At 43.1% G+C, this 16,639-nt stretch overlaps 3 protein-coding genes across 3 annotated transcripts; 1 reads left to right on the top strand and 2 right to left on the bottom strand.

Moving 5' to 3' along the window:
* Positions 1 to 372: 372 nt before the first annotated feature.
* On the bottom strand, positions 373 to 3,998 carry LOC125489993. Its single transcript, XM_048627892.1, has 4 exons — positions 3,354 to 3,998; positions 2,829 to 3,204; positions 1,206 to 1,442; positions 373 to 414 (listed from the first exon to the last, which is right to left on the bottom strand). Exons 1-4 carry the CDS (start codon positions 3,974 to 3,976, stop codon positions 373 to 375), a joined length of 1,278 nt encoding a protein of 425 aa, XP_048483849.1. The 5' UTR covers positions 3,977 to 3,998.
* A 5,518-nt stretch (positions 3,999 to 9,516) lies between these two features.
* Positions 9,517 to 10,697, bottom strand: LOC119690588. Its single transcript, XM_038106202.2, has 2 exons — positions 10,379 to 10,697; positions 9,517 to 10,281 (listed from the first exon to the last, which is right to left on the bottom strand). Exons 1-2 carry the CDS (start codon positions 10,584 to 10,586, stop codon positions 9,743 to 9,745), a joined length of 747 nt encoding a protein of 248 aa, XP_037962130.2. The 5' UTR covers positions 10,587 to 10,697; the 3' UTR covers positions 9,517 to 9,742.
* A 1,346-nt stretch (positions 10,698 to 12,043) lies between these two features.
* Positions 12,044 to 16,639, top strand: LOC119690587 (transmembrane protein 209). Its single transcript, XM_048627996.1, has 10 exons — positions 12,044 to 12,191; positions 12,285 to 12,422; positions 12,624 to 12,796; positions 13,200 to 13,458; positions 13,668 to 13,765; positions 14,296 to 14,402; positions 14,664 to 14,805; positions 15,379 to 15,464; positions 15,661 to 15,879; positions 16,213 to 16,639. Coding segments are annotated over exons 1-10 (1,377 nt in total). The 5' UTR covers positions 12,044 to 12,189; the 3' UTR covers positions 16,366 to 16,639.

Here is a 16,639-nt window from a genome sequence, read left to right as displayed (position 1 = left end):
TGGCCGCTCTGGGTCATGGCGCCATAGAGAAATGACCATTCTCCTTTCGGGGTTTTAACATTTTTTATCAAGAGCTAATTTCTTACGTACTATGGGTACATTCGAGTAACGCATGTGTCTTTTGTTTCTACTACGGATAGTGATAGTTTAGGTAATTGCAACGACTGAACCGATTTTAATGCATCAGATAATGTAGTGTCGCTCCTTAGTGGTTGTTTCTTTTTTCTGCCTATACATTTTTTCTCCCTATATAAAATGAGGCCGCGGCCGATGTAATTATTTCGACGTCTGTCATTGCCGACACTTGAAAGCGAAGTGAGTGATACGGCAGTATGTAAACACACACTCCTCTCGATCCTGCTGCAGCAATATTTAGGGAATTATTCCCTGCAGCGCGAGGGGCAGCGGCAGGGGCTGAATGTAAATGGGGTAATAGTTATGGTGGTACATATGTATCTTCTAATTCTAAATGATAGTGCATACATAAATTGACCATATGTTATGATTATGATGCCACTGGATAATCCAAGGACACCTGAGGAGATAGTCTATATAATGAGTCCCAATAATAAGGAGCAGATTTCCCATTGAACGCCTCTGGACAATGGAAACCATGCTTGCTTGGGGATGCAGATACAATAAATAACCTGTTTCGTGGCTGTTAGAGTTAACATCTAGGCATTAGTTTGCATTTACTTAAACGTGCGACCTACTTAGACTTAGCGTCAATTGTACCTACATAATCATATTTCAGTGTTCAATATACCGTTCACACATTACGACGTCTTTTCATTATCATACGTCACGCGGCGGTTCGGCACTCACCCTATCAAACTATCAATTATCATTAACTATCAACCCCGTTGTTGTGGGCATCAATCAACCCCAACATCGTTTTGGTCCTTCGAGCCGGATTATCTGCTGATGCCACATACCTCCATGAGTCTGATGGGATGGTCTTCACCACCTTTGATACTCTGTTGGCCACGAAAGTTTTCCAACGTGCCGGCTCACCCTGAAGCCATCCTAGCACTATTTTACTATCGCACCATCCGTAAACTGATATTTTATAGTCTTCTGATAGACATTGTATGACTTTCTCCATAACAACTGATAGTAGAAGAGAGCCACATAGCTCTAATCTAGGTAGATACCTTTTCTTCTTTTGTGCTGCTAGCAGGAACTAGTCTTGCCTTTCCAGTTACTTGGTTGATTGATACATGGTCTCCTCTCTTGATTTTACAGTAGATGACGCACGCATAAGCTTTCAGAGACGCGTCGCAGAAGCCGTGCAACTCAATCTCGTCGCCGTTAACAGTGCCAAGCCATCGTTGTATTTTATAATAGTTGATATTTATGATGTCCTCTCTAAGCACCATCCATTCTGTGGTTAAATCTTTTGGTAGTTGATCGTCCCATCCAATCTGTGACATGAATACTTGCTGGAACATAATTTTTAATTTTGTAGTTAGTGGGGAGAGCCATCCGATGGGATCGAAGATCTTCGAAAGGTCTGATAGGAATGATCTCTTTGTCACCATTTCTGATGATATTTCAATTTTTGACTGGAATGTGAAACAGTCTTGAATGGGGTTCCAACTTAACCCTAAAGTTTTTGCTGTTTCTGCTTGCTTAAAGTCAAATTCTGTTTGTTCTGATTCTGATGTGGTTGATATAGGTAAGTGATTTGATTTCCACTTGCGCAGGTTAAATCCTCCACTCTGGAGCACCGACATAAGGTTTTCTTTCAGTTCTTCAGCTTCTTCTGCTGTATGACAGCCATGCACGACATCATCCATGTAAAAGCAGGACTCAATGACATCTGCTGCAATGCTGTTTGGGTTGATTTCTTTTTCATCTGCCGCTAATCTCCGCAGTGTCATCATAGCAAGAAACGGTGATGAGCGGAGTCCATAGGTGACAGATCTTAGTTGATATTCCTGGAGTACATGCTCTGGTGAATCTCTCCATACGATCTTTTGAAGGTTCTGATCTTCTTCATGCACCCAGATTTGCCTATACATTTTTTCTATGTCGGCTGTGAACGCGATTTGATATTGCCTCCATTTAATGATAAGCGTTTGAAGGTCTTGTTGAAGATTGGGCCCGCATTCCATAAGGTCATTAAGGCTATGTCCTGTTGAGGTAGGTGCTGACCCATTAAATACTACTCTAGTCTTAGTAGTTGTTGATTCTTCGCGTGTGACACTATGATGCGGCAAAAAGAAGGTCGGTTTCATATTGCCGTCATATGTTGATAGTTTCATGTGACCGAGCGATAGGTACTCATGAATGAATGCTTTGTAATCAGATTCCATTTGTTTATTTTTACAGAATTTTCGCTCTAATTGACGGAATTGAGCAACAGCTTTATTTTTGGAGGTCCCGAGTTTGTCCTCGAAGTTTTCCTTCATTGGTATCCTCACTTCATACCTGCCGTCCTCTAATCTCCGGGTTGATTTTTGATAAAAATTGATAACTTGTTCTTCGGATGATGATAGTTGCGATTTGTCGGTGATATCTTCTATTTCCCAAAACCTCTTTATTTCGTCAATATCGCATAATGTTACGTTGCATTGTAATGTTTTAACATGACCGCATAAAATCCAACCCAGCTGTGTTTGCTGGGCTATAGGTACGTTCTCATGTTGCTTGCATATTCCTTCCAACAAAATGATAGAGTATATATCAGCGCCGAGCAGTAAATCGACTGGCCGACTTATATAAAACTGTGGATCAGCAAGTTTGATATTGTTTAAAAATGACCATTCTGGTTCATTAAATGAGACACTGGGTAAATTTTTGATAAGAGATTTCATGATAAGTACCTCGGTCTCGAATTGATAATTGTTGTCCATTGATGAGCAACAGATTTTGGTGATAACTTTACAAGTACTTTCCTTAGTACCTACTCCTGATATGATACCGTGGAATTTGCTTCTCGATAGTCTCAATGCCTGCGCTGCCTTTTCTGTGATTAAAGATGTTTGTGATCCTTGATCTATAAGTGCCCTTAATGTATGATATGTACCATCCGCTGATTTTACTTTTAGCATAGCTGTGGCCAACAGTACTTCGGGTGGAACGTCACGTTGTAGTGACACGTGAGTATTTTTATTCCTATTTGGCTCAAACTTGATGTTCGATGATGTCGGTCGCGATGCTGTTTGGCCATATTGATGGCCTTGCGAAAATGCGTCATGTATAGTGCCACAAACTTATCTGTTCCGGTGAGAGCGAACTAAATTGGTCCATACCTCATTACTTACTGTACTAATGAATTTCATATTGACATAGATTATATGGACCAATTTAGTTCGCTCTCACCGGAACAGATAAGTTTGTGGCACTATAAGATGGTGTTATGATCTGAATTGCATTTTTGACAGCGTTTTTCTGATATACACGGCTTTCCAAAGTGACAATACAGACAGTTTTTGCATAAGTCATGCTTATTGATGATGTTTAATTTTGATTTGTTTTCCATTTCTAAGAATTGAGGGCAATAGAATAACGCGTGTTCGAATGTGTCGCAAATCGGGCATCTTTTTGCGAAGTTGTTGTTTTTATTGTAGACCGGACGTGCGCTACTTTTATTCAATGACGTAAATGATTGCTGGTAATTTTTGTTTAAATTTTTCGGCTTGATAAATGATATTTTAGATTTTTGTGGGGTGATATTTTCCTCGATTTTAGTTTTTCCGGAGGCTGACTCCATTTTCCTGAATTTGCCTTCCAGAAATGATAAAAATTCCGCAAGGGTGGGTAACTCAAACGGTTTTTGGAGAGAATCGATGTATGCCTCATTTGTACTCGCATCTAGCTTTTGTGACAAAATGTGGACTAGTAATGGGTCCCAAGTGGCAGTGTCGATTCCTAGATTTTTGACTGCGTTCAGGCACTCGATGGTGACGTCATGTAGTCGCTTGATCTGGTTGATAGAAGCTTGATTTTGCATCGATGGTAGATTTAACATGATATTGATATGAGCTGAGAAGATGAGCTTCCTTCCGGTTATTATATCTATTGTTAAGTATTTCCCAGCACGCTCCGTAGTTATCGCTGCTTACTTTGAGGTGTTGTATAAGGCGCTCCGCCTCACCTTTAACTTTAGATTTCAGGAACTGCATCTTCTGCGCATTAGAGAGCGATGAGTTGTTATGTATGGCCTCCATGAAGAGATCTTTGAATGAGGTCCATAAGTGATAATTTCCATGGAATTGAGGAATCTCCAGAACTGGTGTAGACTTCTCACGATGCTGCGTGCTCCACATTTTCTTATTGATGGCTCTTTTCATCTCATTGTAACACTGCTCGTACTCAGAAAATGCTTCTTCATACTCCAGATTCTGGCCGTTCAATTCTCCATCCAACTCCCAATGAAGAGAATCAATAGCACGCCACCTGGTTTGCAGCGTTTTAAGACAATCTTCCAATTCCCATCTCTCTGATAAATCGTCTAAATTAATGCTTGATAATGTTCTGTTTAAAGCTCGAAAATTGTATGCTATTTTGTTTGATAAGTTTCTCAGAGCATCTCTCAGGCTGCATCTGTTCTGAGGGATCGTCATCGGCGTCGTGTGAGCTAGTCTTCACTTTGAATTTGATAGGTGCCGGGGTCAATGTTGAAGTGTCCCGAGGTACGGCTCCTGACTCTTTCATGTTGATGCTGTCAACAGGTACCAAATCCGTCGCCCGACTAGTTCCAGGTGCTGCTGAGGCCGGCTGCTGCATCCTTGACGCCTCATCGACGTGCTCATGCTGTTGTGCTGTTCCCGTTCCCAATTTTAGGACGGGTGGTTTCATAAAAGGTGCTGATAATGATGATTTTGATTCCTTAATTTGATTCATGATATATTCGTAACGAACGCGTACTGCCTCAAAGACGTTGTTGACGAAATATTCGTGCGATTTGTCGTCAAATCCACATAATTTAATATGATTACTTTGAAATTCGCCCCAATAACTATTAAGCACATCTAATTTCCGCTTGAAATAATCAGTTTTTGATTTGCGATCCTTGGGGTCTTTTTTAAAGTTGATATAGAGACTTTCCATAGCATCAATGATTTGCTGTTTCGTAGCTAGGATGTCTTCCATGTTGACTTCCATTTTTTAAGTTGAGAGCAAGCAAAAAAAAAAGGAAAGATCTTACTTGATAAAGCTGGCTGAAGATGATAGTTTGATGGTTCCCTGACTCCACAGGTCTCCAAATGATAAATCCTTGCAAAACAATAGGTAAACCACTCGCGAAGCACAAATGCTAAGATTCACGACACTCGCGACTGATCCCGCCTGTTCCGAAGGCTCGAAGGACCAAAACGATGACCATCCCATCAGACTCATGGAGGTATGTGGCATCAGCAGATAATCCGGCAGACTGTGCTAGCCGAGGACAATCAGCCACAGAACTCAAGAACAACGCCCTCTGGTGGTGCGGGCCGGAATGGCTTCGAGAGTTCGAAAAAACAACCGCTCAAAAGGAAACATATCAAACCGATCAAGAAATCAAAAAGATAAAACAAGTAAACGTCACGCAGCAAGACAACAATGACGTCATCAATAAGGTCATCAAGCATTTCAGCTCCCTGAAAAAAGTTGTGCGTTCAATCGCATGGTTGAAGCGTTTCGTGCAATATTTATCAGACAAACATCACAAAAAACAGCAAATTTGGAAACCTTATCTGTCCATCAGCGAACTCAGAATCAGCAAAATCATAATAATAAAGCACACACAGCAGGCTGAGTATAGCAAGGAGATAGATAAATTACAATCAGGCCAGAGTATCAGCGGAAAAAGCAAACTGTTGTGTCTTACGCCCTTTTTAGACGAGGAAGGTATCCTCAGGGTAGGGGGTAGATTGAAACACGCTAACATGCACCCCGATATGAAGCACCCGATCATCATACCAGAAAAGTGCAGATTATCGGAACTTATCATAGATCAAACACATAAACTCACATTCCACGGTGGACCTAAAATGACTACAGGAGTAATCAGACAAAAGTACTGGATTATTGGTGGTTACCGTGTTGTAAAAAAGCAAATAAGATTGTGTGTTAAGTGCAGAAAGCACTCACCATCAAAACATCAACAACTAATGGGTGACCTACCGGAGCCAAGAATCAACACCGCTCGACCGTTTTATCATACAGGTGTCGATTACACCGGCCATCTTTATGTGAAACCTAGTAAAGGTCGAGGCACCAAAACATCAAAAGGATATGTTGCGGTATTTGTATGTATGGTGACAAAAGCCGTGCATCTCGAATTAGTTTCGGATTTATCAACATCAGCGATGCTTGCAGCCCTAAAACGCCTATCAGCAAAAAGAGGGACACCTGGGCACCTGTACAGCGATTTTGGATCCTGCTTCATTGGCGCTGACCGAAAACTGAAAGAAGAATACGAACAGATCAAAGAAACATTCGGTACAGAGTTCATGAGCGAGATAGCAGATATGAATATCGAATGGCATTTCCAAGGACCATCATGGCCATCAGCAGGAGGTTTGTGGGAGAGTCAGGTCAAACAACTGAAACATCACCTAAAGAGAGTTGTCGGCGATCAAAAACTGACATTTGAGGAGTACTCCACGTTACTCGCTCAGCTAGAAGCCTGTTTGAACAGTAGGCCCCTGTGCCCAATCACAGAAGACCCGAATGAGCTAGATTGTTTAACACCTTCGCACTTTTTGGCAAGCGGTCCTTCTCTAAACGTGATTGAAACGGAAGAAGATCATAGAAGTAGATGGTATCATACTCAAAAAATATTCAACGACATCTGGAGGCGATGGAGAAATGAATATCTCACGCAGTTATCCATCAAGGGTAAATGGCGTAGCCCTCAACCAAACTTCAAGGTCGGAGATAGTTATCATAAATGACGCGAATTTGCCGGCTGGGAAGTGGCCAATGGGCCGAATCTTAGAGGTCCGTCCGGGAAAGGACGGATACGTGAGGGTGGTAACTGTCAAAACGAAAAACGGCATAATAAAACGTCCTATCGTTAAATTATCAATACTGCCTGTAGAGCAAAATTATCAAACTATCAACAACCAAGCAGCAGAAAGCGATGACTCATCAAATGCTCAACGCAACTTGCCTCCCACTGAACAAAACAAAAGACCAAAAAGAACAATCAAAAAGAAGAAACCATTCAACCTATCATTACTCGTATCAGCATTATTGTTCTTCTTCAGCCTAATATCAAACTCCGAATGTGCCTACAACTATACAAGGTTCAAAAACAATCAATCAGTCTATTTTGACAAAATATCAAACGCACAATTAATAAGAGATGAGTGGCGGCTTATCGTTTATTATGACATGAACCCATACCGAGACGGCTTGTCGACAATTACAGAGTACTTATATTACATAAACAAAGTATGTACCAAGATAAGAAGTCAGTCACACTGTGAAGAGATCATGTTACAACTGCGACACGAGTTCGGAGAAATAAAGCACTACGATGGTGTACTATCAAATCAACAGACGGTGAGGCGCCGGCGCAGACGAGGCTTAGTCAACCTCGTGGGAAACGTAGCTAATACCTTATTTGGTGTACTAGACAGCCAGTTTGCAGAAAAATATGAGAATGACATCAACCTCATCAAGCAAAATCAAAATCATTTAGCAATGTTGTGGAAAAACCAGACATCGATAGTTGAAGCAGAGTTTAACTTTATCAAAAGATCTGAGGATATTATGGATAAACATCATAAGGCGATCAACAAGAGACTGTTAAATTTAGAACAGAATCAGAATAATATTCAGAAAGACTTGAACAGCATATCATTAATCAATGACTTCACGATGTCAGCTGCTATAACCAGTAATCTAATTTCTCAAATCAAATCTATGCAAAATGACCTACTCGATACCATTACCAACATCTATCATGGGAAAATAAACTTACATCTAATAACACCTGAACAACTACAACACGAGCTCAATATCATATCATCTCATCTTACCAAGGACCTTACACTGCCTGGTGAAGACTCAAACTTAGCGAAAATTTATCATCTATTAAAAACAAGAGCAAAACTATCAAAAAACTATATCATCATTGAAATAACCATACCCTTAGTCACCAGAGACTACTACGAGATTTTAAAAATAATACCAATTCCCCATCAAATACAAAATCGTAAAGTCAGCATAGTTCCAGTATAAAATTACATTGCTATAAACCTAAGAAAGGATACGATGATTCGAGTGTCTCAAAATGAATTACAGTTATGTATGGAGAGGGATCAGTCATCAATCATTTGCAACTTAAGGTCTCCAGTATATTCAATCAAAAGTGATGAAGATGTAAGTATGTCAGAAGAAAAATGGGTCAAGTCTATGTAAAACAGCTGTCCAGCTATGCGACAATGAATGGATAGAGCTGAGTCAAATAAATACATACTTTTATTTCTGTTGCGATAAATGCCCTGTTGATTAAATTATTATGCCCAGATCAGATTACATCATTACAATTACAATCAGCTGGCATGTTTGCTGTCGGAACCGATTGTGCTATAAAATCAAAAGAGTTTACATTATACTCACACAATCAGAAATCCAACAAATTAGTACTGCACTCCGAAATAGAACTACCAAAAATGGCTGCTATTAATCACATGTTTAATATAACGCTGCCATTAGAGAATATCACCACAGAATCAATATCAGACCAAGAGCACCAGCAACAATTATCAGAAGTTCAGACACAACTGGATGACATGAAGCAGAGAGTACCTCTGGTAGCAAGCAGTATGAGCAATCATGACATTCATCACTACGTGGCGGTGTACGGGATAGTAGCGACCCTGGCGATCGTCGGCGCGGCGGTGGCGTGGCGGCGAGCGTGCGGCGGCAGGCAGCGCGCCCGGGCGCCGGCGGCCCCGGCAGCCCGCCCAGCGGCCCCCCGCCCGGGCTCTCCGGTCCTGGTGGGCCACTCCAGTGTGTTGTGTAGTGACAACATTCGATTGCAAAATCTATCTTATGAGTGCAGTGATAGTGGTCATAAAATTCCAGTAGTATGTGCGCGTAAAAATAAGTACAATCGATCAATGTGATTGGACAAAATCATTTTCTAACTATCATTAGATTAACTGTTAACTTTAGATTAATTCTATTAATATTATAATTTTTGGAATAACTTCTATTTAAGAAATGTATCAATTTCAGATAATTTACTTAGTCATTACCTTATCAGTAGATCATGTATTCAATTTTATCATTTCGTTTCAATATCATTTTCTCTCTTCTCTGAGTGGGGAAGATGTTAGAGTTAACATCTAGGCATTAGTTTGCATTTACTTAAACGTGCGACCTACTTAGACTTAGCGTCAATTGTACCTACATAATCATATTTCAGTGTTCAATATACCGTTCACACATTACGACGTCTTTTCATTATCATACGTCACGCGGCGGTTCGGCACTCACCCTATCAAACTATCAATTATCATTAACTATCAACCCCGTTGTTGTGGGCATCAATCAACCCCAACAGTGGCCACAGCAGTTTTACATAATATCCTGATAAAGGCCCAGGACTATTTACCTGAGGATGAACCTGATGTAGAACTTTGTAATTACATAATATTATGTGTTGGCTGGTTTTTAATGTTTTTATGTACCTAATTTACTTAACTAAATGTATAAAATGTCCCTAAGTATTTCAAAATTTATGCTATTATAAAAAAAATATTGATCAGACTAGAAGATGATGCAGCATAAATTATTAATTATTCTTATTTAATAATTCATACTGTGCTGCTTTCAGTTTTAGCTCTAAAATTTTTGTGTTGATTTTTTCTTGTTTTAATTGCTCCTCCTGAATTTTATATTTCATCTTCCCCTCTGATTCAGCATTTTTTTGTAATAACTTAGCCAATTCTAGTTTATGTTCTAGTATCTTATATTGTAGATCAGTATATTTTGGTCTTCTTTTTTGCAACCATGTAGGACTGTGTTCTTTATTATTTACTAATCCATCAGACACATTTGTCATGCATTCATATTCTCTTGTTATGTTGTCTTGATACATCTGTGATTGACCAGATTCATTCTCTGCTCCTATGAAGCATTGGTCTACTACGGAAGTCTTGGTGTTTGAGATCTCTGATTGATATGATTCATTTTCTGATACTTCTACTTCATTTGCTAAAACTTTCTTTAAAACCAAGTTTGCATCACTATCTAATGGATTCTCGATTCCACTTAGTGTTGTCCCAAGTATTATTTCTACCTGGCCTTGGAATGGATTTGTCCCGCCTCTTCCTGCAAAAAATTATATTGAATAATAAGTACATGATACAACCATGAGACGAATTGAGTACACTGCACCAACACACCACTGATTTTACTATGTAGATACCTGTTGTTAGGCGTATTTCTTTCTTAGTTTTTGCCTTATCTTTTCTTGTGGTTCTTTTTATGTTTTCCCACAGTGTCTTTAATTGTCCCGTGTTTCGGACACAGCTAGAGTTTTTTAAATTAAACTCGTCGCTTATTTTCCTCCATACTTTGTTTTTCTTGGCATTGGTCTCATTATCAGTAATCAGTCTTTTTGTTCTCCACCACATCCTTATATTTAGTTATTAAATTTATAAGAATGTCTTTCTCAATTACGGTAAAGTTCGGCCCGCGAGTTTTTTTCGACATTGTTTTAAATACAAATTTGTGTTAGATCTGGGAAGATCTGTAGAAATTGGGACACCAAACAAGCCAGAGAGCAACATAATAGGGAAAGTAGACATGAAAAGTTGAAATTGGTGAAAACCTCAGTGAAAACCAAACCAAAATCCAAATTTAAATTTATCTGAGAAATTTATAGTTTATAGTACCTACTCTGTGGTTTGACCACAGATTAGAGAGCCTATGGGTTTGACACAGGTTTGACATCACAGCGTCAAGGCGCCGCCGACACATAAGCGGACGCGGCTTACGGACGTGGCTGTCAGCCGTGACTGATAGTCTGCGCGGTCTTTTGGGACAGTTTTAAATAAATATTTTTTCATTTACATTTTCATTTTCAGTTCGTGCCAGATCGCTCTCGGACGTCTTGGTCGTTCAGCTTTCAGTCGTCCGAGAGCGATCTGGTACGAACTGTCCCAAAAGACCGTGCACACTATCAGTCGCGGCTTACTGCCGCGTCCGCTAGTGTGTCGGCGTCTTCACAGAGACAACACAGATTTATAAAGGCGGTTATCCACTGGCGAGCCGACAAGCCGACGACACGGTAGAGTCTGACAAGCGAGTCTTGGCATAATGTCGGCAAATTTAAAAATCTTAAGAATAGCCACACTTATCAAAGTTGGAAAAAGTATTTTTGATACCTTTGTTGAAACGTGCACAAAATTTTACCACTGTATTATATGGGAGATTTTCAACCATAGACAAACAACCATAGATTATAGATGACTTCATACTCACCAGCACTGCATTTTTTTAACGAACGGATTTCGTTGGCCTTCGTTGCTGCAATCTGCCCTGTATTATGTATGATAAATATCCATCGTTGGGATAACCGTTGGCGTTCGTTGGGCGTTCGTTGGCCCGGTGTGTACGCAGCTTTAGCCGGCATCTAAAAAAAAATGCAGTGCTGTTGAGAGGCTGTTGAGTACATGGAAGTAATAATACAACGTTGTTGTGGAGTTGTATTATTACTTCCATGGTTGAGTATGAAGTCATCTATAATCTATGGTTGTTTGTCTATGGTTGAAAATCTCCCATCGTTTTAAGCTGCGTACAGACCGGCCCAACGAACGCCAACGAACGGATTTCGTTGACCTTCGTTGCTGCAATCTGGCCTGTATTATGTATGATAAATATCCATCGTTGGGATAAACGTTGGCGTTCGTTGGCCCGGTCTGTACGCAGCTTTACAGTTTTGGTCGCCCGCCTTTAAGAACATGACGGTCTGTGGAAGGTCTGACTGTAGATTGAGCACTGAGCAAGTTGGCTTGGCTGTTGCTGCTGGCATATTATGGCAGTGGCATGCATGACAATAGTTTGATCTGTTAAAATTTATTCCAGTTACTGGATTTTAATCTGGATCTGTAGAAGAAAAAAAATGTCAAAACAAACATTAACTTTTTCACCACGAAAAAGAACGAATTTTATTATTTCAATGATAACTACATTCTAGTTCATACGACCAATCTAAGCAAATTCAGTTGCTGAACAATGTAAGTAACATTCTCATTTAATTATGGATATTTATTCAGTTGTTTCTACTGATTGTATGAATGTAGTTGTGACAATATTATTATGATGTGCAGGCCGGCGCTGCCGCAGCCCGGGCACAGCCCGCTGGTGGCGAGCGCGGTGGAGGCGCGCGCGGCGGCCGGGCGGCGCGAGCGCGCGCTCTGCTGGGCCGCGGTCAACGCCGCGCTGCTCGCGCTGTTTGTCGGAGATCTGTGAGTACATGCTTTGGAGGTTAGCTTTGCTCCCGCCAACTTCTGGACATAAATGAAAAATCTAGGACTCATAGTGAGTTCCGACACACAATTATCTTTGTTGTGAATAGCTATCCATAATTTTCTTTCCACTTTCTAAACCTCCCGTAGGTTGACGTAAAACAAAAAAAACCCCATTATATTCCATAATTGTTCTGTCAGTTGGATGGCGTGCCCGGGGCACACGTCGGCGCTGCACGCGGTGGAGCTGGCGGCGGCGGCGCTGCTGGCGGGCTCGCTGCTGCTGCACGCCGCCCGGCTGCTGCCGCCGCGCCGCAAGACCAGCCTCACCGCCCGCCAGGCGCGCCTGCTGGGGCTCGACGACTCCACGCTAGGTAACACACATGCCACCCACCACTATACTAATCTCTGTTTTAAACTCAGATACTAAATTGACGGATTCCGAATAGTTCATCAACAGTCAATTGTCCTGGGATTAAGTTTTTATTTCTGTTATTTTAAATATGTGATCAGTTTCTTTACCATATGCAGGTTTGTTGGATTAATCAGGCGTTTAAGGAGTTACTTGTCCAGTGACAAGTACTCTTCTCTCTCTCTGGCGAAAAGTGGGTGCAGCTATGCACCTCTGCCTACCCCGCAAGGGAGTAATGATTGGATATGGTAAATGTTGGCTGCAGTTAACTAGTCCACATATAAGCCATATGCTTGAAAAGTTAATTACAGGAAACTAAATAGTTTAGAATGCCCAATACCTAAAGGCTTACTATCCTGTGTCAGACTCATCATTCCGCATTGTGGAGACGAGTGAGCTGAGCTCGTCGAGCGGCGCGCTGCGGGCGGCGGGCGAGGACACGTCGCTGCTGTCCCTGTCGCGCTCGTGGAGCTCCGCGGGGGAGGAGGGCGGCGCGGGGGCGGGGGCGGGCGGGGGGTCGCCGCGCGGCGGGGCGGGGGGAGGAGGGTCGCCGCGGGGCGCACGCACGCCGCCGCTGCAGGACCACTTCATCGCCGACGCCACCACGCTCGAGGAGTACTTGAGGTATGTTCCACCTACAATTTAAATCTCTTGTTTGGTGATATTTAAACTTGTTTTTGTTGTTGTTTCATCTCATTTAATCGCATCTATGAAGAAGTGGCCGGACCATGGTAAAGAAGAACTGCAATGATGGGGGAAAATGAAGGGGTCTAGGGCAGGCCTACACTGAGAGGAAAATCAATGAATTATAACGATGTTGGTGTGTCCCGCAGGTCGGTGAGTCCGACGGAGTCCCCCCCCGCGCCGCCCGCGCCCCCCGCGCCCCCCGCGCGCCCTGCGCCGCGCTACCAGCTCGCCACTGTCTCCACCGGTAATACAATAATAAATAGTATAATTATATGGAGACATCTTTAATGTTACACACACTAGCTAATTACTATAAACTTCCACTACAATCTAGCGCTGCTCATGGTCATGGCTACATCCCACAGTGTAAACTCAAACGGTCTTTCTGTCATTTACTACATAATAATGTTCGTTGACTGGGAAGGCATTGGCTTTCAAAAAACAGTGGAGTGAGGGTTTTCATGCTTTGTGTTTACAGTCAGTTTGATTGTAATAATGACATTAACTTATATGTATATTATTAGCGTAAGGACAGGCCCAACCGCACTAGAAAATGACATCCTCGCTCGCGTTGGCCCTAAAATGTCATAAATCTGTCATAATTTGTATGAATTAGGGCCAGCGCATAATGCATAATGGCCCACCTTGGAGGCTAAATGCGGAAAATCAGCTCGCCATGATAGATAGGGCCAGCGCGCGGGTGTCATTTTCTTTTGACAAAAAGATCTGACGTATACTTACTTTTGAAATGATTGAATAATGGTGATGTTGCAGAGAGCGGCGGCGGCGAGGCGGGGGGCGCGGAGGCGGGCGGCGCGCTGTGGCGGCGCCTGCGCGTGGACCCCGCGCGCCTCACCACGTACAACCTCAACCTGCGCCGGGTGCGTACACACGAGCCACACATCCGTCATGGACATACACACACATACATACATTATATACATCGGTCAGACTCTCAAATACACAAAGTAGGCTGAAACTTTGAAGTGTTGCTCTCAAAAGATGCACAATTATATTCCCTGACTTTAATTGATGTGTGCTGCCATCTTCACGTTGAGGTCGGAAACTTTTCAGACCACCGGCGTAATGCTAACCAGTTCACTACTTGGGTCTGTTGAAATAAATGAAGTATAACATTGCAGTGGCTGCACATGACGATCCTGGCGCGGCTGGAGCGCGAGCTGGAGGCGGCGGGGGGCGGGGCGGGGGGCGCGGGGGCGGCGCGGCTCGAGCCCTACCTGCAGCCGCGCGCGCACCAGGCCTACGTCGCGCAGCGGATACGAGGTATACCAAATGATTTTTTGCATAAGGCTTGAGAGAAAATACGATTCATTTCCTACTTGACAGACTCGGCGATCAATCTAAACAATTTTTGTTCCCCTTTCCATTGGTCTACTATTTACGAAACATAATTTGTAAATATAATAAAATAATATTAGAAATGAAGGGCTACTGAGCCGAAGGTCCCGGGTTCGATTCCCGGCTAGGGCAGATACTTGTTTAAACACAGATATTTGGTCTCGGGTCTTGGATGTGCCCGTGAAATGGCAATATGCCCGCCCCCTATTACATTGGGACTAACATAAACACTGGCGAAAAGTGGGTGCAGCAATGCACCTCTGCCTACCCCGCAAGGGAGTATACATGGTACAAGGTGTGAGTGTTTATATACCTATATAGAAATGAAGGGCGCACTAGCCCGGGACGCAATTGAGACAAGACAAAAGTTTTTCATCGCGCTCACTCACATCGCGCAGCCTCAAGAGCGAGCGCGACGGAGAACTTTTGTCACGTCTTAAATGCGCCCCGTACTACTGCCCTGCCCTGATGCAGATTGTAACAATGTGATGTCCGCAGAGCTGGCGCGCGGCGGCTGCCTCAGCGCCTACAAGTGGGACGGCGGCGGCGACGACTGGAACGACTCCAAGCCCACCGACGCGGAGGTCAGCCCACTACCACATCATTACAGAGTCGAGCCACGATCACTCTGTATCGAACCTTATTCATATTTACTTTGCCTATTTAAATTAGATAGATAGATAGGATAGAATACACTTTATTTGTACACCAACAAAAAATAATAAGTTTAAAAAAAGGGCTAACAAACAACTTTCAGATTTCGTAAATTTCTAATTGCAGATAATAATGCACCTGTTCGCGACGTACGTGGACAGCCAGGCGCCGCGCGTGGCGGCGGCGGCGGGGGCGGGGGTGGCGGGGGGCGCGGGGGCGTTCTCCGCGCGGCACGTGTCGGCCGCCCCCGCGCGCCCCCCGCGCTCCCCGCGCACGCTCGCGCTGCACCGCGCCTCCTCCCGCCCCCCGCACTACCTGCTGCTGCTGGGCGAGGACACCATCGAGGTACTGCGCCCGGCTCCTGGCAGAGACTCGTTATAATTAATACTTTACTAATACAGTATATTCCGGGGTCACTGATAAAAACGGTCATTGATCTCTCTGAGTATTAATATTAGCGTCAAAAGAATCCATGCATTTCTGTCACTAGTGTGTCGTTCCCGCGTAAGTGCTGCGTGTCGTGGAACTCCCTGTTCCCCTGTGGTGTGGTTAGCAACAGCAAGGCTTTCAGTCTGGCTAGTCACCTCTATCCTGTTGTACTCAAAGGCAAAAAGTTCACTGACCGTTTTTATCGCTGTGTGTATAGACTATAATAGTAATGATTGTTGTTGTGTGCAGGTGTGCTCGGGGCGCAACAACGTGTTCCACACGCTGCTGGTGTTCCTGGCGGCGGCGGCGCGGGGCGCGGGGGGCGGGGGCGGCGGCGCGGTGGCGGGGGGGCTGCAGCTCGGCCGCGCCGGGCTCAACCTGCTGTGGGTCATCGGACAGTAGCCGCCCGCACCGCATCACGACTCTACCAAGTGCCACTGACTACTATGCGGGTGTACACACCCGATATTGTAGATCATTACGTTTCCTGTTAGTTGTATAAATGGTTTCGACTATAAATAATTACTTAATATTTTTGCATCCGACTAAGTATAGTTTTAACTATCTTTTAAGTAAGTATTAATAACGAGTCTGCGTTGTTCTAAGATAAGATAAGATTAGGATTTTTTTATTTGTAAGCCTGAAGTGATTTTAAAATAAAAAATAATTGAAGATA

The sequence above is a fragment of the Plutella xylostella genome, chromosome 19 (genome assembly GCF_932276165.1).
Source record: "Plutella xylostella chromosome 19, ilPluXylo3.1, whole genome shotgun sequence".
NCBI classification, from domain to species: Eukaryota; Metazoa; Arthropoda; class Insecta; order Lepidoptera; family Plutellidae; genus Plutella; species Plutella xylostella.
This window is presented reverse-complemented; position numbering and strand designations above follow the sequence as displayed.

What these genes read in the sequence shown, in the direction of transcription:
- LOC125489993 (XM_048627892.1), bottom strand. Translation starts at nt 3,976, where the DNA reads ATGTTAAATCTACCATCGATGCAAAATCAAGCTTCTATCAACCAGATC. An exon ending in ATTATCAATTCGAGACCGAG is followed by an intron (nt 1,443 to 2,828) that starts GTACTTATCATG and finishes ATTATGTTCCAG; the next exon opens with CAAGTATTCATGTCACAGAT. An exon ending in ACCATGTATCAATCAACCAA is followed by an intron (nt 415 to 1,205) that starts GTAACTGGAAAG and finishes ATTTACATTCAG; the next exon opens with CCCCTGCCGCTGCCCCTCGC.
- LOC119690588 (XM_038106202.2), bottom strand. Translation starts at nt 10,586, where the DNA reads ATGTGGTGGAGAACAAAAAGACTGATTACTGATAATGAGACCAATGCC. An exon ending in AGAAATACGCCTAACAACAG is followed by an intron (nt 10,282 to 10,378) that starts GTATCTACATAG and finishes AATTTTTTGCAG; the next exon opens with GAAGAGGCGGGACAAATCCA.
- LOC119690587 (XM_048627996.1), top strand. An exon ending in ACAACCTCAACCTGCGCCGG is followed by an intron (nt 14,403 to 14,663) that starts GTGCGTACACAC and finishes ATAACATTGCAG; the next exon opens with TGGCTGCACATGACGATCCT. An exon ending in CGTCGCGCAGCGGATACGAG is followed by an intron (nt 14,806 to 15,378) that starts GTATACCAAATG and finishes TGATGTCCGCAG; the next exon opens with AGCTGGCGCGCGGCGGCTGC.